The 21,476-nt window shown below is 42.3% G+C and overlaps 3 protein-coding genes across 4 annotated transcripts in view; 1 reads left to right on the top strand and 2 right to left on the bottom strand.

Annotated features, from left to right (window-relative positions):
• Positions 1-4,601, bottom strand: part of CDAN1 (codanin 1) — a 35,054-nt gene extending 30,453 nt beyond the window's left edge. For both annotated transcript variants that reach the window (XM_079308012.1, XM_079308011.1), the window contains exons 1-2: positions 4,469-4,601; positions 1,210-1,907 (exon numbers count right to left, since the gene is read on the bottom strand). In XM_079308012.1, the coding sequence (XP_079164138.1) occupies positions 1,210-1,907; positions 4,469-4,564 (794 nt within the window). In that variant the 5' untranslated portion in view covers positions 4,565-4,601. The remainder of the gene's footprint in view (positions 1-1,209; positions 1,908-4,468) is intronic.
• A 155-nt stretch (positions 4,602-4,756) lies between these two features.
• LOC306803111 (uncharacterized protein) lies at positions 4,757-7,604 on the top strand. Its single transcript, XM_079308046.1, has 2 exons — positions 4,757-5,354; positions 6,088-7,604. The coding sequence occupies exons 1-2, from the start codon at positions 4,901-4,903 to the stop codon at positions 6,744-6,746; spliced, it is 1,113 nt and encodes a 370-aa protein (XP_079164172.1). The 5' UTR covers positions 4,757-4,900; the 3' UTR covers positions 6,747-7,604.
• An 8,666-nt stretch (positions 7,605-16,270) lies between these two features.
• Positions 16,271-21,476, bottom strand: part of TTBK2 (tau tubulin kinase 2) — a 69,837-nt gene continuing 64,631 nt past the window's right edge. Inside the window, exons 15-16 of the mRNA XM_079308010.1 lie at positions 18,613-19,880; positions 16,271-17,617 (exon numbers count right to left, since the gene is read on the bottom strand). Of these exons, the coding sequence (XP_079164136.1) occupies positions 17,149-17,617; positions 18,613-19,880 (1,737 nt within the window). The 3' untranslated portion in view covers positions 16,271-17,148. The remainder of the gene's footprint in view (positions 17,618-18,612; positions 19,881-21,476) is intronic.

A 21,476-nucleotide genomic window follows, 5' to 3' on the forward strand; every position in this document is an offset into this window, starting at 1 on the left:
GTAAGAAACTAAAGTGGCGAATTCGTTTCTAATGTGACCACAAGGAAAAAAAAACAAACAAAACCAAAATCAATCAAGTTGTCATTGTCTATCAGTGAGAGCCCAGGTTTCCAAGTTACATTAGGCCCTTTGACTTCAGGGAAACCCATCCTTCTTGCAGAGAATACTTGGATTTGTCCTTCAGGAGGAGACTTGTTAAAGTAGCAAAAAACACTAAAAAAGTGGAAATGGATACAGAAACATAAAGCATCATGGAAATGCTAGTTGCTACATATTAACTGCTAAGGTGTTCTCAAAATTGTTGTAACATTGATTTCCAAAGACTTGCCACCTCCTCCTTTTTCCTAGTTGATCATTAATGCAATTGAGGAAGAAAGACTTGCTGTCTGTGTTGGAAACATACCTTATCTCCCTTGATCAAACATCATCTAGAGCATCACCCAGACCCTGCTTTTGGATTTGCTGTACAGACTTACACATTTTATAATTTTCAGCTGGAATTTTGCATGTCCAACTAGAAAGTCTCAATTTCAGAGACCAGTGACTGACACACAGAGCAAACAGGCTGACACAAAGGCTTTATATTTGGTAATCTGGATTTTAAGGAGTAAAAGAGAAAGACTGAAGGACTGAGGCAGCCACAGCACAAACAGCTGCCCAGAGGCTTAGCCAAAGTCACCAAGGAGACCAGGGCTTGCTGCAGACCAGGAGAACACAGCCTGCTATTTTGTCCACAATTACACAGCACAAACAAAGCTGCATATCTGCTACCAGAAGCCACAAAAGGTCAATCCAAAAGCTTTTTTTGCTCCAGTAAAGCTGGAGAGCCTTCCAGGACAGCTCTTCCTTACCGACTGGTATTCTGTTAAATGAGAAACGTGAAGAACCAAGGTAACGCTGACTGGTTAGGACATGCAAGGACAAGGATGTGCTCAGCTTTGTATCAGCTGGGCTGTGCACTGGCAAACTGCAGCAGCACAAGTGAGAGGCTACAGAGGTGTCTTGGGTGAGACCACAGAGGAGAAACCTGACTCCCTGTCAAAGCAATATTCCCCTCCCTGCACGGTGACCAGAACAAAGCAGTTCTGCCCAGAAGCCAGGTATTGTGTGTTACAGCCTCCTCTGCATCTGGACACACACAACAGCTGGTCAAGGAGCTGCAGCCTGCAGCACAATGCCAGTGGGACAGCGAGGCAGACTCGCTCTTACTTTGCCCAGCCAGAGGCAGCACCCATGGGCGGAAACTCCTCCAGGTTGTTAAGATTTAGCTGGCTGGGTGGGGATCTGGCAGAAACAAGAGGTGCTCCACTCCACTTCCTTCTCCCTCCGCTCCACGATGCACTGTCACTCTTCCCATCCTCCTCTTCAGCAAGAGGACAGCCCAGATCCCGAGCTCCCTGCCGGCCTGAGGCACCGACCGAGCTGCTGCCCCTCCTCCGGCCTCGTCTCGGCAGCGCTTCGGGCGTGGCCGCCAGGAAACTGCCCAGGCTGGGCTTCTGAAAGGACCTCTTCTCACCCTGGTGCAGCACAGGGCTGTGCCCAAAGCTGGGGCTGCTGCTGGAGACCACGCTGGGGAAATCACCACAAGGGCTGGACAGGTTGGACCCAGAAAAGGAGGAGGAGCCGCTGGATGCTGCGGCAGGAGAAAAGCTGGTATCTGTGGAACAGGTGGTCACTGGAGTCCTTGGAGAAAAGAGCTGCACTCGGCTGCTGCTAGCATGGCCTGTCCTCCTTTCTGATCCTGTCCTTTGGCTCCCATGGGCCTTGGAATTAGGAGTCTTAGCAGGAGTAGAGGGTCCATTAGTCAGGATCTGGCTGGTCTGCTCCCTTAAAAAATTCAGCAGAAAAGGCACAAAATCTTTCTGAAGTGAGCTAAGAGATGCCAGCTTGTCATGGATGTGGTTCTCCTATGAGAGAAGTAGACAAAAAATTAATATAAAGATGTTACCTGTTTCTTTCCGTCCAAATACCCAGACACATCTAAGTAGTAACTAATACAAAATAAAAACCGACATGACTTGTCAAAGTAGGTCACTGAAATTCAAGCAACCATAGTGCTGATCACAGACCTGAAAATCAGCCTACACACAAGCCATTTTGGCACAAGTTTTCAGATGGACTCATTCACTTTGGTCTCTGACTGGAAAATAGTGGAACTGCTCCATGGAAACATCAGTAATACTCACTGAAGCTATGGCCAGGAAGGACTCGGAGCAACTGACACCTCTAAGTCCAATATTTTGAAAACATCAATACTGAAAGCATCTAATTCTAAAAGAAAAATCTAAAATCTGCAAGGTCTCTGTGCCCTAATTTTCTGTGAATGCCACCTGCTCCCACAGAGGGGTGCTATAATAACAACCATTGAAGCACTTGGAGTCCTGCAGTGACAAATACAAGATCAAAGCTGCTCTTCCACTTCAATTAAATAATTTTGCTCAAGACCTCACAGAGGTGTAAACAGAGCCTATGCAACTTTAAGGTACATGAAATTTATACTTGAGAAACTTAAACAAAAACCCCACCACTGACTCAACACATTTGAAATGTAAACAGGTGGTGGTGATCTTACAAGGGTAAATCTAGACAAAAATGACTTCATGTTATGTGTACAGTTTGAAGTTTTGTACCTTGGGTAAAAATTATTTTGTCCCTAACATTTCACCAGGCTTCTGTTTCCTCTCAATGGGATTCAGCAACATTTGCAACAATAGAAGAAGTTCTCAAAGGCAGCAACTTTTTCCTTACTAATAGTGAAAGCATGAAAGCATACTCCAGTAAAGTTATATTCACAACCCTACTAAGTGAAAAGTCAAGAAATCAAACACTATTTCTGAAGGTGCTTTCTGCATGAAAGAAAGCAGTGGAAGCACACCCCTAACTGGACTCACACAATCCTCAACACCAATACTAAAATTCATATTTGAAAGAGTGAGACCAATCCAGCTCCTTGGAGAATTGTGACACAGGCTGGCTAACAAGCCAAGCAGTGAAAAAGCACAGGTCAGAATACAACCACCATGAGGTGTCAGAAGACCATCTCCAGTCCAAAACCATCATGAGAGCTAAAGGAAGACATAGCCTGGCATTTCCTTCCCCTGGAATCAGCATAGGGGCACAAGGATGATTACAGTGTTTGGTATGCATAAGGTTGGGTAGTTTCTCCAACTTTTCAGAGCACAACCTGTTTTCATGCATCTTTCTCTAACCAAGTTAACCAAGGTTTGGTTCCTCCAAAACTGGGTAACAGCACCCTGTCAACAGCAGCCAGCTGCAAACCTCCCACTTGCTTTCTCATGCTGAAGCAATTGCACTGCTCCCAACAGCAAAAGGCAGCAAGAAGTTTCCTTGCAAGGGCAAACTTTTCGACCTCCACACCCACACAGTGCCAGCTGAGCTGCCAGGATCTCAAACTTTATAATAGCAGGTCTGCTTCTGCAACTCACAGCTGAAGAAATACTACACAACATAAAAGTGCTGGTCCATTCTTCCCACACGTTTAGGATGACAGCATAGGGGTGACACCAGTGAGTTTTGATTTTAATACTAGGTAACACTATGCGAGGGGCTGAAGTAGAAGATGCTTTAAATACCAATTGTTTCTCTGTGTTATTCTCTATGTGAAATAGAATCACTCCTAGTCTATCTACAGTTATAAAGGTTTTTATTTCCACAGGAACCGTAGTCATTTATTACAAACTCAGCCAATAAGCACCGTTTCCCAGCCCGCAGAGATCCTCCTCGCGGTCCTGGCGGGACGAGCATCCAGCGGGGTGGCGCGCTGGCGCCTGCAGAGCCGCCACCGAGCCCCGGCGCTGACAGCGCCGTCCTTCTCTCACCGCTACCTTCCCGACAAAACCGCGGGAAGAGTCGCCCCCGGTGTCACTGCAGTCCCTCAGGACACCGCCCGTGCTCTGACCTGGCACACAGCAGCGCTGGCACTGGGCAGTCCCGGCTCCCGGCGCTTCCCCCCGGCTCCCGGCGCTTCCCCCCGGCTCCCGGCGCTTCCCCCCGGCTCCCGGCGCTTCGCCCCGGCTCCCGGCGCTTCCCGCGCCCGCGGGCCCCCCCGCTCCCGCCCGGCGCCACCTCCCGCCGGAGCCGCCCGCGGCCGGCGGCGCTGAGCTCCGGCGGGCTCAGCCCGCGCATTCCAGCGGGTTTCACACGCCCGCCGGGCAGATCCCGGCGCGGCTCCCGCCGGCGGCCTCGCCTTCCCGCCGCCGTGCCGGAGCCCGCCCGCGCCGGGGGCGGTGCCGCCGGCTGCTCGATGGACGCTCGGCCGCAGCCGCGGCACGGCACCTGAAGGGGCCCGGGCTGACCCACGAGGGCTTCGCCCCTCAAGCAGCGCGGGCCGGACAAACTTTCCCGCACGGCCCGGCCCGCGGCAGCGGAGCGCGCTGGGGGAGTGGCGCGGCGCGGGCCCGGCCCCGCCGAGCCGGGGCGCTGCGGGCGGGCGCCGAGCGCGCGTTACCTCAGGCGGGCGGTGGCCGGGGCCGTGCCGGAGCCACCGCACCACGGCGCTGACCGGCACCTCCTCCTGCAGCAGCAGCTCCAAAACCGCCGCCATTCCCGGCGCCGCTCCCGCCGAGCACGCGCACAGCCCGCGCCGGGGGCGGGCCCGGCGTGTCCCCCCTTCCCGCGGGGGCGGCGCCGAGCGGGGATTCCCGCCGGGGAGGCGGGCGGGGGCCGCGCCCCCTCCCCATGTCAACACGCGGGGCACGGGGCGCCTGCGCCGGTCCGTGCGCGTCTTTTCCTCTCATGCGCGGTATTTCCTTCCCCAGCAGGGCTCGGGGCCCGGCCTAGCGGCGGCGGCAGCCGCGGGCCGGGGCGCAGGGAACGGCGGCGGCGCCCGCCCCTCCCCGCGGCTCCTCGCCCGCCCGCCCGCCGACACCCGCGGCGGAGGATGGCCGAGGACTCGCCCAAACGGCGCAAGGCGAATTTCAACGAGGCGGAGACGGAGGTGCTGATCGAGCAGGTGCTGAAGCACGAGCAGCTGCTGTTCGCGGCGGGACCCGGCCGCGCCTCCGCGGGCCAGAAGCGGAAGGTGTGGGAGCTGATCCGGCACAAGGTGAACCCGGTGGCCGCCTGCCCCCGCGACGTGGAGGACCTGAAGAAGCGCTGGCGGGACCTGAAGCGGCGGGACCGCAGCAAGCTGTGCCGCCTCTCGCAGGGCTGCGGGCCGCCGGCGCCCCCCGCGCTCGGCCTCCTCCTGGCCCCCGAGGAGCTGCCGCCCGCCGCCGCGCCGCCCGCCCGCCGCCAGCGCCGCGCCTACGGCTCCCTGCTGCCCGCCGAGGCCGTGCCCATCGTGGGCGGCATCGACACGCTGGAGCTGCCCGGCGCCGTCGTGGGGGACATTGGTGAGTGCGGGAGCCTCCGCCCGCCGCAGCCGCGGGAGCCCCGGTGCGCGGGGCAGCGGCGCTGCGTGCGCGCAGGGCACCGGCCCCGCAGCCAAGCGCTGGTTCGGATCCTTGGAAAGGCAAAACGTACACGCACGCACACACAACTGTAGGGCTTCGTGCTCTAGGTCTAAAAAGTGCCTGAGAACAGCACCCCAGAGTAAAAAACGCATCTCGTAGCAGATGCTGCCCATCCACGAGGCGTTAGATCCGGCCACTGATCTTCACTATTGCAGTAATTATCCTTGCAAATGCAAAAAGCCACGACAGCACGCAGGTCCAACCAGTACAGTATGTGCCAGCGATATTGTCCTAGCACGCTGGAATACCAAGGGATTCTTTCAATCACAGTGTTTCAGCGATGCCCTTACTGTTCACTGTGTGCACAATAGAGCACAAAATGAGCTTGCAGTGAACTTTGGGATCATAAAGCTTGGCTTCTGTGGTGGTAAGGGAGCTGTAGTATGCAGATACATGTTAGCTGGTGAATGCATATATATGGTTTTCTTACCACCTATCAAGGTAATTTGTATTCTAAAATCATCAAAGATGACATAGTGTGAGTTTGAGAGTCTTGTTTCAAGGACTAATGTTAGTGCTTAGTGGATGAGAAAATATGTCACCCCTGAGGTTATGAAGTTTCTCATGGGCTTTACTTTGGTTTTCTTCCTCCTGCCCCCCACACCTCTTCTAGGGTTTAATGGCAGTCCTGGCCCATCTCATCAATCCAGTCTTGACCAGATGAACCTCAAAGAAGAAATAGTAGTGAAGGTGGTAGAGCCAGAAGAAAGCTCTGAGGACATGGTAGTGGTTCCACCTAGTCAAGAACAACTGCCTTTTCTGGGGACATCAGGTGGTGGTTCCTCTGGGAAAGTAAAAGCCAAAACAAAAAGCAGGCCCCAGGCAGACCAAAATGAAATGACTGAAGAGGACCTACTGCAGATTCAGCAGACCCAAATACAAGTGATCCAGTCTGGCTTTGACAGTGTCAACCACAATCTTCAGCTGCTGCAGCAAGGCATGCAAGACCTGAGTAACAGCATCAGCATCATGGCACACACGCTTGTTGCTATCAAGAACGTCTATGTGAAAAACAACACTGGCCCAACCACACATGCCACTGCATCTACTCAGACCACAGCTGGGTACCTGAGCCCAGGGTCCCCCCAGCTGTCCCCTGCTAAGGACAGAGCTAGAGCACAGGTGGCTGGAAGCAGCAGCAGAAGCAGCAGCTGCAGCTCCAGCTCCACGTCACAAGAGCCAGGTCCTTCCGAGTTTCCTAGGCCCCCCCTGAGAACCATTAAGAAAGAACATCCAAATGGCTGCTACTACTTCTGCTTTGCAGATGTGTAAAACTTGAGTATATGTAAAATGACTGTGTTGTTGGGTGCTGATGTATGTTCTGCTCCAGCCTGTGACTTTGAAGGAGCAAAGGGGACTTGCCTCCTATGTTTTTCCCAGTGGGAAACATTTTGCTATAGGTGGCATTAAACACTAATTACCAGTCTCCAGTTAACTCTGTTGCAGTTGGCTAATAAATTTCCTCTCTTTTCTTTATCGTCTTCTTCTCATGAAAAAACCAAACATTTATTTTGACTAAGACTTTTGTCTGTATCGTCATTTGTTTAATGTCACCTTGTGAAAAATAAAAGGCATGAAAGTGGGGTAAAAAAGTAACATTATGGTTACTACCACCAGGAGCTACCTTACCCAAGTTACTTGGTTCTTGGATTAAGCAAACTCAGAAGTAGCTGGTTTTTTAAGTACTTCCCTTTTCTAATAGTTATAATGTTGGGGGTATTTTGCTTAGTTGTTGTTGTTGTTGAGTTTCTTAAAGTCTGTGCAAGGCATCACCTGAGGAGTTTGAGATACTTGCTTATTCTAGGAATAGTTTAGGACTGAGTCATTCATGAGTGTCCTCAGAATTCATACAGCATTGTTCCACTTGGCTGTTGTTCATTCCCAGCTTGTCAAATGCATCTTCTTTTCAGAGACACTGTGTTTTACTGCACTTGCAGGGTAGTCTCTTTTTTTTTTTTTTTTTTTTTTTTTGTCAGATGGTCAAAATAGAGAAATACAGAAAAATGAGGAATGGATGAGTGATGTCTGTTTCTGACATGTAGGTTATATGTAGGCTGTATCTTCATTTGATTTTTGTAAGCCTTATGGAATCAATACCACAGTATTTGAAATACAGAGAACAAAAAGCTTTGTATTGTTTTACATGAAATAGAAGTCAGATTTCCTGTAAAATTACAGGAGGCAGGGGCTCACTTCATTCCAAGCAAATGCACCTGCATAGTTTAGGAAACTTTCATTATCATTTCCTTTCTTGCAACTATATAGCCAAGGAAGAAGAAAGATGAGGAAGAGTTGAAGCAAAATGTAGCTTGATGTTAACTCTGAAATAAGCAAATAATCATTTTATCTTCATACTAAAAAGAAAAATCACCATTTTCCATTTAGATAGGGAAAACTATTGTCACTGACACTATTTTGTGTTTCAGGCTTATATATATGAGCCACTCTACTTTAAACAATTCAAAAGTAGCAGAGGTGCAATGTTCTGGCAGAGGGCAAACAAAAACACCCTCATCTGAAATTTTGTCCAATTACTTGAAAGACTATTCAGGTTCTCTTCTTAAGCATTTATCAGCAACATTAAAAAAACTATGACAGATAAATTTGGCCTATAGCAATGACTAGCTGGCTCTAGTGTCACAGTCAGTTGGCACAAGCAATCAGTTAGCAAGTGTTTCCCTTCAGTATCACAGATGGGAGTAAAATATGCAAATATATTCACAAAAATAATATGTATGCATGTACAGCACAATGTTAATTGGGATTAATGCCTTGAAGAAGAGAAAGTTCTCTTTTCCAGGTTTACCTTAACAAAAAAAGATGGTATGGGTGACAGGTACTAAGAAATTGCTGAGTTTAAGAATGGCAAAGAATTAACACTTCTAAATCAGATTTTTTTGTCTGTGTTGTTAAAAGCTTTCCAAATTATCCTGTTGAAAGTGTTATTTCTCCCCCATCAGTACAGATGGGCTCTCTTGAGCAGGGTTTTCTGTATTTTGTTTTCATGGACAAAGAAACTAATTCATGCTACCATGACATTCCAGGTAGATTAGCAAATGAAATCTATGTGGTCCTTCTGGACAGCAGTTTGAGCTTGTCCAGGTTGCAACTGGCAGGTCTTACTTGTCTTTCTTTTCATGTTTTAATTGTTTTTGCAACTGTTAGTTCTTGAATTTCACATACTACAGCATTTTTTGGGAGAGTTGTCTGCTTTGTCATATTCCAATAGTGATTTACATGAGAGGCAGCTACAGTGCTAGTCGAGAAGTGCAGCAAGATCCTGTGAGCAGGATGGGCAGACTGAATCTCCTGTATGAATGAGGACAAGCCAAGAAATGCTAAAAGACACTGTGGTGGTCAGACAACAACCAGATTCAACATCAATCTACCACAGCATGTTTGTTCTGATCTTGCTTCTTTCCCTGTGTTTCAGTTGTACCACTAAAATATACTGAAGCCAGATCAAAATCACTCTTCCACTTCTGATACATTCTAGACTTACGGATTTTAAACAAGAAACTGAGCTACCTCTCATTACTACAGAGTGAGAAAAATTGTTATTTTCATCTTCAAATTAATACAGTTGGTTCCTATTTCTTTACACACCCTTTCTGTGATGCATTGTTTGTGTTGGGAAATCACAGGCACCATCCAGAAGCCATGCCATTAAGTTTCTGGCTGCTCTTAACAGAAGGTGAAACATAATTTTCTTGGACTGTTAATGAGTAAATTAATTCCCATTTTGTTTCCTCTCCTGTGAAGCTATCTAGGCTGTTGTATAAATGACAAGAGCTAATGACCTGGTCATGAAGCTTAATGAAAATACTGCCAATGATTTGAACAAAGGCAGATCTGGCTTTAAATTTGCCTGAATGCACGGCATAACAGTGGTAAAACTGAGAAAGAGATCCAGGGAATTTTCTCCAATTCTTCTGGACTTCCCTAAAAAAAAATGTCCTATTGTGCAAACTATTTTCTGGTAGCATAGGACTAAGATATTCAGGCACACAAACCACAAATATGAATTTGGGAGGGAGGGAGACAAGTCTCCTCAAGAGACTGTAAAAGCTACATCCAGACAGTTGATTATCCCCAAAAGAGGTCAGTTATAGTGACCTCTGACTACATAAAAAACTTCAATTTTGAAGGGAAGAATGCTGTCAGAAGGTGACTTTTCAGGACCACCATATTGTTATCTAAATTGACCTGATCTGGCTGTGCCAATTATTAATTGTTTAGATGAATACAGACAGAAGGGGTAAAAACAAATAGAAACTCAGCTTTCTGAGGAAGCCCATTTGGATTTTTCTGTAGTTATATAACACATGAACCTACTAAATCAGTTAATGGATCCAGTCATTTCAATTTGCAATATGAACATCTGATTGATGTTGCAGTAGTACCAACACGTTTGTTTTTTACTTTCTTGAAACTGATGTAAAAAAAATAATCACTACCAAAGCACTTTATCCTTTTAAGTTACAGGGTTACAATAGTAAAAAACACTGAAAAATATTTCAGCTAAAGCTTTATAAGTTAATGAATCATTATACAAACACAATCAAGAATTGAAGTTTTGCATGCTGAATGAATATTTTATTTAGAACCAGTTTATAAAAATAAAATACAAAATAATTTGAAAACAAAACTTAAACATTGTACAAAGCCTTGATATGGTACAAATGAGAAAATAAATAATTACAACTTTATGTACAAATGACCATTACAAGGGCATTAACTCTTTATGCTCTTGGTGCCTGAGCAAACTTAAATGAAAAGAATGGCTTAGAAGATTTCCAAGGAGGGGAAGAGAACTGCAATTACAGAGTAAGAGAATTTGAAGGACTCAACATTTGTCTTCCTCAGTGGTAAAAAACAATCTTGGAACTACTTTCCATTTAATTTAATCATGCTGCAGACTGTGCTATTGAGTACTTGATTTCTTATGGGGTTGCCAACATTGTATTTTTAATTAATACACAGATTTAATTATTTGTGGTATTGCCCAGAGATTTTAGATTAGCAGCCATTGGTTGGCCACTTCAAAAAGTCAGTACTTGTCTGAAGGCATTGCTGGTGATTTCCTTAATTTACTAGTTTGGATATTCATAGGAAAGCATTTGAAAATTGGCATCTGTTAGCACTAGCACTGCAACTTCAGTCTGGGCTGACTCTATAGAAAAGAAGGTTAAAAGCTGGGGAAGAATTTGCAGTCGTGCTCTCTAGCCAATGAAGGTAAAGAGTATGCAGAGAAGGCTGCTTGGCAACACATCCAGGTCCCCAGTCAGGAAAAAGATGTGAAATTGTACCAAAAACCTACTTCACTTTGCATCAAACCTTTATAACCTTGCCTGCCATGCAGCAGATATGGGTTTAAAAGGATTTGAAGCTAGGCAGACCAAACTAATTATACTGCATCTTTTGGAGCAAGCTGTTCTGCTGTTACCATAGACCCTTTACATAAAAGGTCAAAGATCAAGTGATCTCAAAACAAACATCAAATTAATTGCAGCTGAATTCCCACAGACACTTGTGGATGATCAGGATGTCACATGAGTAGCCCACTTGTGGCATTATTTTAAAAGAAACCACATTGTACTCTTGGCCAAAGCTGGCCTTCAACAGTAATTCTGGCAGAAAAGGAGAGATCCATAGGCATGCCATGTCATAATAATAACAATTAAAAATAAGCAATTTCCAATTTAAAATGCAGCAACTGCAAGTTTGGTATTTATAGAGTGTGTTTATCCTTTTAGTCCCTAATCAGGAGAAAGAGCCTTAACAAAACAAGACCCTATTCCAATTTTAATGAAGTTTCACCTGCACAAGAACAGCAAGAACTCCCATGGGTCCAAGCTCTTTATGCAGAGGAGAAACAGGAGCATAGCATTTGGGTTTATCATTATTACTGTTGAGAGAGAATGTGTTATCATCAATGCAGAGTAAAATCAGCCTACCTGTTCAAACCTGGATGGCAAGAGTCATTGCAAAGTTAGTACATCAGTCTTTGAAACAATGGATTCCTGTACATTTTTCCTTTAAAAACCCAACCAAACAAAAACCTCTCCTTAAAGATAAATATCTAAAAGCCTGATTATTTAAACACATGAAAATGACTGATAAAAACTTTTTGGCAATTGACAATATCTTAAGACAATTCCTGACAATTATTATATAATCCAGGCTGACTTCCTATAATTTCTCTTTCACACGTATTATGTGTAGGGAAAAGGAAGACTGCCTTCAAGCAGACAGGTGAGGTACTCTTATGTGATGTGCATGTGTATGCAATTTGATTAGCTAAGAAAGGTAAGACCTATGCCTGTGTATTGCATGTAGTCAAAACATTGAACCTCATTTCCTTTTACCAGAATTCCTGATAACAAAAAATTGTACTAATTACAACCAAAGACAGTTGAGCCAAAATCAAAACAGCAAAAAAATCCCATCCATTCACTGCCTACTTGATTAGCTAAAAGAAGTTGAATAAAAATATTATGCCCCATTCTATAAATTTCAGAAAGAGGAATCATAGAATCATCAAGGTTGGAAAACACCCCCAAGATCCAAATTCTACTGCTAACCTAGCACTGCCATGTTCACCATCCAATGAGAACCCAAAGCTTTTACCAGCTGAAGAGAGGAATCATGGATAAACATCAAGGCCTTTATCCAGCCAACAGTTCTCTGACCATTCCCAAAAGTGGAAAAGCAAACAGAGAATGTACCACAGGAATCTTGGTGTTAACCTAAGCAGACTCTGACCCACTGAGAATGACAAGACAGACATGGCTCTTGTCACCTCACAGCATCAGTCCTGCATGAAAAAATACACATATTATAGGCCTATAATGAGAAAGTGCTTGACTATGAGCTTTTATTCTCCTATTCCTTTTCAGAAGACAACTCTCTTATTTAAGATATATTTAAAAATTGGAGGCACATATTGTTGGTTTTCCATTAGACCCTTTTAAGAAATTGGAATAATCACATTCTTCTTACCAGAATTTATGCCTCTTAGTGTTCCATATAAATGTTCCATTAGTTATGAAAAAAATCTCTTTACAGGAAAAAGACTGTACTGTAAATCTTTCTTTATCTATATTCTCATCAAAGAGAAAAAGAAAAAAAAAATTAGAAGCATTACAGTCAAGCATTGCATAAATATTACTGCAATAGGGAGGACTTACAGGAGTTTTGCCCAAGTAGGACTATAGCATCAGGCCTTGCAATATGAAAAAGACACAGAATCAGAATTAGGGCATAGGGACATTGCAGTAGATGAAAAGGAGACCAGAGTAAATCAAAGCAAAAGAGACCTTGGCTCACCCTGGCAAATGAATTCCAGTGAACATGATGGAATAGCTGAGACTCTTCCTATCTGTATGTATATACACACATATGTATGTATATATATATTTCTATATAATATACAGTATCTATATAAGTGTATATGTAGATACACTTATGTACAAATTTGTATTTATATATATATAAAATCAAAATTGTGTGTTTTTCCAGCAATAGTTAATACCATAATACTACAAATTGTAGATGATAGAGCTCCAGCAAGTCTTTTTCAGTTGAAAAATATTTCAAGCTATTTTTAAATATATAGGACCAAATCCTTTCCTATACATCAAGACTGTTTAGTGAGGTATGCAAGAAAGCTTGATCTCAAACATGCAGACTTCAAGGTAAGAATATGTCCAGATTTCCCAAGACAGGATGTGGCTGGTGGCTGTAATGAATGCCTTGTGTCACTCTGCAGGGGTTTGCCTTCTGTATAATTATATATAACTAGCAGTTAAGACCTCATCTTGCTCCTGCCTTTGAGCAGTGAAATTTTCTATGCTTACTGACCCTGCTCAAGCAGTAGATAGGTGCTTAGCATCATTGTCAACATTGCTCTACTGTATCACACTTTCTATTACTCTAGCAGGGTTTTAGCTAAGTAGTAATTGGCATTTGTAATTAATAAAGAGGTTAATTAATATTGATTTTTGAGATTGAAACTTAGATTGATTTTACCATGCAATATTGTAGCACAAAAGTCCGTGTGAAATGTTTGGTGATTTCAAGTTCTATTTTAGTTTAAAGGCTTCATGCCTCAGTTTCTCTAAAAAATGCTCCAAAGTGCTGGCCACAACACAGAATTCATCATAAATAGAAAATGAGTGTGCAGCATCTGCACCTGCTACATGTCATGGCTCCATTGCACTGCCCTTCAAAGAAATGGAGGATTGAAGAAGACAAAGCAACAGCTCCTTGAATTTTATCACTTCCCAGTTAATATTCCTATATAAGCTGCTGTGTGCTATGCAGAATAACTGTAGCCATTTTGTACAATAGAGAAAAATCTTCCCCATCCCTGAAAATGTGTTGCAGATAACCTGCCATAAACTATTCACACACACTCTGCACAAGGGTCACACAGAGGTACATTGGTGGTTTTCTGCAGAGCCATTTCCACATTCAAATACTGAGGCTTACAGAGTCCTTAATGATTATATAGGCCCTCTAGAAATATTAAGCTAATATTTATGTATGAGTTAATCAGCTGACCATTACATAATAACATTAACTGATTGCTATGTTAGACTATAGTAAGCAATTCTGTAAACTTTTGTGAGAAAGGTATCAAGCAACAAAAAACTCGAAGAGCTGGTTGTTCAAGCTAAGTTATTCACAATTCCTCCTCAATTCACATTTTCATTATTTTCTCCTTAGATTCTGTTGAATTTACAGCAAAAAAGCAACTGAGAGTATACAGTCCTTTTACCTTTTTCGTCACCAAAAGAAGCCTGTGTCATCAATCGCAACTGATTTCTCTTTTTCTTTTTGGCATAGTTCACTATTTTTACATTGGCAAGTAGTTCAAGTACAAGTGAATTTCTACAGCATTGGTTTATTTTACATAGTAATGTCTAACAATGGACAAGCCTGCACTTTGAAGACCATGTAAAATAGGTGTTATATGCTTTCTCACCTGTAAAGCAGTTACCATTTCTGGATCCTGTTACTCTAGAGAGAAAATACAAACACCTCAACTTCAGCATTTTCAGGCAAGGATGCATAAAGTCAGTACTTATGAAAACTTATGAGACAATGTGACATAGGGATAAACTTATATGATGATAAAAAAAGCTTTTCAGAAATAAAGAAAAATAATCAAGGGCTGCCACACCACCTTAACAAATAATTCCAGCAAGTATCCAAGACAAAAACATCACAATGTTACTGAATTCTTTTTTATGGTATACCATAAGGAAACATGTAGAAAACAGGAAGGAAGAGATAGAATTTGTTGTTGTCACATTCATCCATTAGGTATTCATAGACTGTCAATGTTCCTATATGATAAGTATTCACAATTAAGAACTCACATTATGAAATAAAAATGAGACCTATTTGTTATAAGAAATAAAAATACCTTTTGAGTCTTTGTTCTTGTTCCATATGCAAATGTACACATGACATTAGAAATTAAAAAAACAAGCTGCAGGACAAAACATTGGCTGGTTGAGAAATCAGCAGTCCTTCAATTTTGTACCAAGGTATAAAGGCTATCAGAATTTGTGCATTCCAGAATTTTTTGGCAGGGGTGGGGGGGAGAATAGGAGAGGTAAGTATACAGGAACTAACAGAAAGGGAACTGTATTATTTGTCGTCCATAAATTACAAATGAAAAATGAGAAAGAATGAGTTTATATAAGCATATACATATATGTATATATAAATATTTATATTATATAATTTACCATGAGAACATGCAATTATTGGTATAGCACCTATTATACAATATAATACAAAGGAATAGGACTTTCCAATGGTACAGTTTCTTCAGAAAAAGCAGGTATACCCTACCTATTGCATTCATCTGTAGTGCTTGAAACCTGAATGAAATTAAGGTTCCACACTGTGCTACATTACATATGGGAAACAATATACATAGTCATAGTAAGAAAAGAAAAAAAAAAAATCAACATAGTCTGACAAAGCAAGTGAAATTCAGTGCAGCTCTAGGGCAGCGTTAATGCAGCATTAGAATGTGTTAGCTCAGAGACAAAATATTCCCTTTTTAATCCAAAGGTATTCATTTGGCAGAAGTTAAATAAAAAAGCACAGATGCTGGCTGGAGAGGCATATGATTACAGCAAGCAGATCAGTAATTGACAAGTCTCCTATGCATCCAGAGTCCCCACAGCAGGAATCACTAGGGAGGAAAGCTGGCTGCATCTTTCTCAGGCTTGTGTTCTTGTGTGTCCCCATTCTGACCCACTACACTTTTCTGAATATAGCAAAAGGTACCCTACCTTTCATTCTCTACAGAATCCCTGCAGAGAAAAAGATGTTACTAAGTAATTACCTAATAAAATTGGAGGAATTAAACACCATGGACTTTACTGAGTCAACAAAACCTGGCTATCAAAAACGGATTTGGGAAACAGAATCCAGAAACGGACAAGAATCCCATCTAAAAAATGTTTTAGATTTCCTTCCATATATTTTTTACTTTGATGATTAATATTCTTACCCAGATTTTGTAAGGGTGTTAAGTATATTTCCATCACCTCTAAACTATCTCCTCATTTCTGTTTCATCTTTCATTTTAGAAAACAAATGACCAAAAACCAGATCTTGATTGGTAATCATCTCTGCATTGTAAGATCTGTGGTTTAAGTGATCGATAACTAATGGAAATCAGAAGTCAGCAATAATGAAGGTTCTCTTTTCAGTTGAATTAAGGGGGTAAAGAAAGGTTATTTTCTAGCTTACATATCATTTTGCTGCAACATCCAGTGAAGTATATACCTCAACTCCTTTCTCTCATTTCTTAGGAAGGAATGTTTTTCCAAATCCTGCCAAATGTGGTTTGAAGAACCCCACCATGACTCCCAAAAAACTGTACTATATAGAACTGAGAATCAGCTTCTTGGATCCTAATTACTGCTAATTTCTAAATAATATTGGTACAAAAACATCTTGTCAAGCATTATTTTTTAAAATTTCATCAGTGTCAAAGAAGGGGTAAGGTATATGATATTTAGGTATATGATATTTAGGTAAAATATTTTTGCCATGATACATAGGAGACAAAATTAGCACCCAGTGACTCGAAGGTGAGTGCAGCTCAAAATGGAAGAAATTTAAAAGGTAGAAATATCATTTTCTAAACTGTGTGCTTTTTTAAAACTGCAAAGAAATGCTTGAGCAGTACTTATCTCCCGAGTGGTGACATCACTTTGGGAATAAGCATTTCGGGTTTTCTTACATACTCCTTGAGTATGTAAGGCCTTAAATCATTAGACCAAATTTTCTAACTAGGGAAACTAAATACATTGAGATTAATACCGTTTCAAAACACTCACCTTCAAGATACCTTTTCACTCTAAATACATTGCACCTCTTTGACTATTCAGTCATTCTTATTCTGGCCTCTACTTCCCATCTTTTGGATCTGCTTGCTGCCTGCTCTAAGGCAAAGCCTGGCCACTTATTTACACAGAATGCTTTCTCATGAATAGTTTACAATGGCTACTTTCTTTAAAATGTGCAGATTCAACACCTTTTTTTAATATAGTTTTTTTGATTATTTTTTTAAATACACAGTACACAGACACAACATGCATCAGATTTAGGAGGAGACTTTATACCTGTCAAGGCCCAGTTCCTATCTGCTAAGCTTAGTAGTTGATTTGCTCTTTCCTGTGGAAGTCTTAGTGCTTGTGGAATGGTGGAAAGAACTACCAGAACCTTTCAGACCATTCTTGCTAGTTTTGTTGCAGCAGTGCTCTTGTTGGCAGGACCTCCTAGAAGATGAGGAGCCTGAATGGCTGGGGGGTGATTTACTCCTCCCAAAATGTGGGGATGAACTCCTCTGATCATGATGGGATCTCCCAGCCCGGGACGGAGAAGAGCTGGCAGTACGGGGTAAAGAAGAGCTCCTAGGGGAGGCACTGGGACTGCGGCGGGGGATGACAGGGCTCTTGGGTGGCGTTTTTGGACTATGTGGAGATCCTGGACTCTTACACTGGGTAGAACTCCTTGGTCTTTGAGATCCATTCTGTAGGATTTGAGCCAGACGAGAGATAAGATCTGAGTCCGAGCTGCTACTGCCTAGGACTCTGTATCTGCGCAACCTTAAGAAGAAACGAAGAAAGATTATTTCTATTTCCACCTATTCATTAAAATTCAAACAGAAACTTGGTACCACTAGAAACTAAGAAGGAGCTTGCATTGCTAAACAGACATGTAGAGCTCAATTTTCTCATTAGGAAGAGGTGTTTGGATCTAGGCTTTGGCTTCTGTGTTGTTCAGCTCAACACAGTATTTATATTTACATGAACTCACTTACATAAACAGCCTCAGTGTTACAGGACAACTGGAATTTCCTGGTGGTGTTGGAAGAAGTGCATTGAAGAGCAGCGCTTATCGCTGAGGTTTCAGAGGTGTACATCCATTCCTGCACACCATCAGTACACTCCCATACATAATTTTAAGGGATGACAAGACCCACTGCAACTTCCTACAAAGGATTTTGCATTATTGTATCAAAATTATCCTTATCTTGGGAATGCAGACACTGACAAAACTAGATTGCGGTTGTCTGCGTGTAGACGTGGCAAAGGGGAGGTCTTTTAAAATCCACTCTGCCTTCCTTTAATTAGTTGTTTTACTTAGACATGATCTGAGTATTGCTAATTGACTCAATGCTGATGGCTGGAATCTCCAAATACTTACAATGTCTATGTTAAGAAGAGATTATTTTCAAGGGGGCTGAATACAACAGCCCCTAAAAATTTCTATGGGTTTGTAAATAACCAGCAGTTCTGGAAAACTGACCCAACTCTAAAAAAATATGTAAAGATTTAGTTATAGATTGTCAGACTTCAAAATATTGAATACACATCTGTTGATGTATTTTTAACAGTGAACCAGGCTCATTCTTGTGGAACAGCTTCGCCTCATTCATTCTGCAACAATGTAAGGTTTCTCAGAGAATTGAAGCCCAGCACTTTTTTAAAACATTAGTTAAAGGATGGAACTTCTACAGGATTACATACTGCATAGTAACTGCAGTCCAGCTCAAATCCATTTTCAACCTGAAAATCTATTTCTACTTTCTCTGCATTACCTAGCTTCTACCCCAGGTCTAGTAGGCGGTTTTCCTGGTGGTGGTCGAGGATAGAACTGAGCTGAGTTTGAACTGGTGACTTGATCAGCTGTTGCCCAAGACACTGGCCTTGGAATCTTGCTTTTTCTGGACTGAGGGCTGCTTGGAGATAAAGAGCTCTCTTCATTCTGCTTGCTGAAATGAGAGTCCAGTGTCAATCTAGAAAATGAAGCTAAGACATCATCCTCAGAAAACGGTACTGGAGCAGCAGCCATTTTTTCCTCCAGTGACTTATCAGAGGCACTTGAGAGGTCACCAAGGAAAGATTTGAGCTGTCTCTTTTCCATAAGTAATTTGACCAAGTCTGTCTGATGGGCCTTTTTTAGAAGAAGCTTTTCCTTGGCGGAAACAGAAGATGAATCTGACATTGAGTCTATCTCTTGTGCTAAAACCGGGATTCGACTCTGCCTGAATACAAAAGAGGATTTTACTGAGTCCTTCTTAGATCGATAAGAGCTTTCATTTTCTGAAATGCAGTGGAATAGCTCTCCATTTCTGGGAGCATTTTTCTCTTTTTTATTCTCCTGCTGCAAAATAGTAGTAAGGGCCACTTGGTGGCATTTCAAGTCTTGGCTATGGACTTCTTCCTTATCAGAATGAAAACCATTTTCCTGAAGGGTAGCTATTTTGCTTGCCTGCCTATTAACATGTGCATTATTAAGTCTTGAGGGAGACAATTCTGCCGTTTTAGGTGCTATTGACTTCAGAACCTCATCTTGATTTGGCATCAAACAGACAGGCCTTGACTTTGATTCTTGAGCTGCTTCCGTATTTGTTAGAGGTTCATCCTCTGCAGATTTTGAGTTTCCTGGCAAAGAAGAATTCTGTTCTTTGCTTAGCATTTCAATGGCATCCTCAGAAACCACTGGAAGCCCTTCTTCCTCAGCCTCCTCCACAGGAATATTTCCAAGTTCTTTCTCTTCTTGTATCCCATTGTGTTCAGGCAGGTCCTTTTGGTCACAGTCCAGGACATTGACAGATTCTTTGACAAGTCCTTCCATGTCAAGCACCTCTTGGCTAATATTAAGTACCAAATCTGGTTTGCTGGCACTAGCTGGAAGTGCATCTTCTGTCCCAACCAAGCCTGGCAAATTTTCCTTTGGAGAGGAAAGTTCCACGGTGTGTTCCACAGACTGACCATCCTGCTCTCTTCTCTCTAGTGGGGGGCCATAGTGAAAGCTCTCTGAAGCAGACTGTGTGGATGCCACTGAAGGTCTGAGTATTGTTATCTGCATTGGAAAATTAATGAAAAAGGTGAGCAACTCAGGCACGTTATACAAGAAACTTCCTTTAAATAGCAACTTCAGTTCCACATCTTCAAGACACATCATATAATGATTCCTATGAATTACAATGCTCAAATAATACCTAACTTCATAACATACATGTAGATAATTAAAAAAAGAATGGTCTATCATTCCAAGATAGAAACACATAACAGGTAAAACCAAACACATTATCAGTGAAATATGTTGCAGTTAGCAAGTAATCCCTTTGGTTATGAGATCCAACCTAAAGGGTAGATTTTTTTTTATTTTACTTGAGTTTGAATACACTTAAAATAAGTCATATATAAATGTAAAATCTTTAGCAAGTACACAGCAATATTTATAGATAAATGCAGAAGAGAAAGAACACAATGACATTTAGATTCAGAAATTCCATACTCATATTTTTGTCTGAAAAAAAAAAAAAAACTTTTCTGAGTATCCAATATTAGTTATTACTTTTCCTACTGAAGGAATGCCCCATTTTAACTAAGTAACCTGGTTAGGATATCTCCTTACCTAAGGTCAGTAAGACATTCAAAAAGTAAATACTTACATATCTAAATCCCCTAACAGGTCTGATCCAATAGATACACATAAAGCACTCTTAAAACCTGTATATATCATTAAGTCAGATTCCCTTTGAAAAACAGTTCAGGTTATGATGAATGCTGTCTCTGGCACACAGTTTAATTGTTAGAGTACATGTCTAGGAAATGGGAAACCTGCATTCATGTCTCTCCCTACCTGAAGGACATAAACCCACTACCTCCAGTTCCCATCAATTAGGGGAAAAACCCAAATGGAATTGTTTCTTACCTTCCCCATTGGAGACAGGCCACTATACAGACACAAATGCAAGAATCATGAGGTGAGAGGGTGAAAGAGCACATACACAAGAGAGAGCACATACACAAGAGAGAGCACATACACAAGAGAGAGCACATACACAAGTTTTGTCTCTGGGGACATGGAAGAAATGCACTCTCACATGAAGAGGAGTCCTACATTCTGGCTTGTATATACTGGATGGAGCAAACAACAACAACAAAAAAAAGTTAAAAATCAAGGGGCTACCCTTACATCTTTTTCTACATGGACAGAGAGTTCATCTCTGTTTTTCTTTCTATTCTGTAGCTTCATGAATCTAACACAATCTGTACTCAACAGAAAGTGGAAACTGGAGCCTAAGTTTGGTTAAAAACACTCTTGATGCACTACTGGTAGAAGAGACAACTAGTAGAGTGTTGCTAGGATTCTGCTATGTTATAATACAGATTTTTACTTGATTTTTTTATAGAAATTATACACAGTGCTGAGCTTACTGGGCTTGTGCAAGAGCTAGTACATTGGTACTACTTACTACTGGCAATAGAAACCAAACCAAACCAAACAAAAAAAACAAAAAAAACAAAAACAAACCAACAAAACCCACAGAGACCTACATTAAGAGTACTTTATATCTCTTTTGTAATTTGTTTTCAAGTTTGGGCCAGTACAGTCCTCCATGTTTGCTGAATTAAAAATTATATACTGAACAAAAGTCTGAGGTTACTT

Source organism: Erithacus rubecula (assembly GCF_903797595.1).
Source record: "Erithacus rubecula genome assembly, chromosome: 6".
Classification (NCBI taxonomy): domain Eukaryota; kingdom Metazoa; phylum Chordata; class Aves; order Passeriformes; family Muscicapidae; genus Erithacus; species Erithacus rubecula.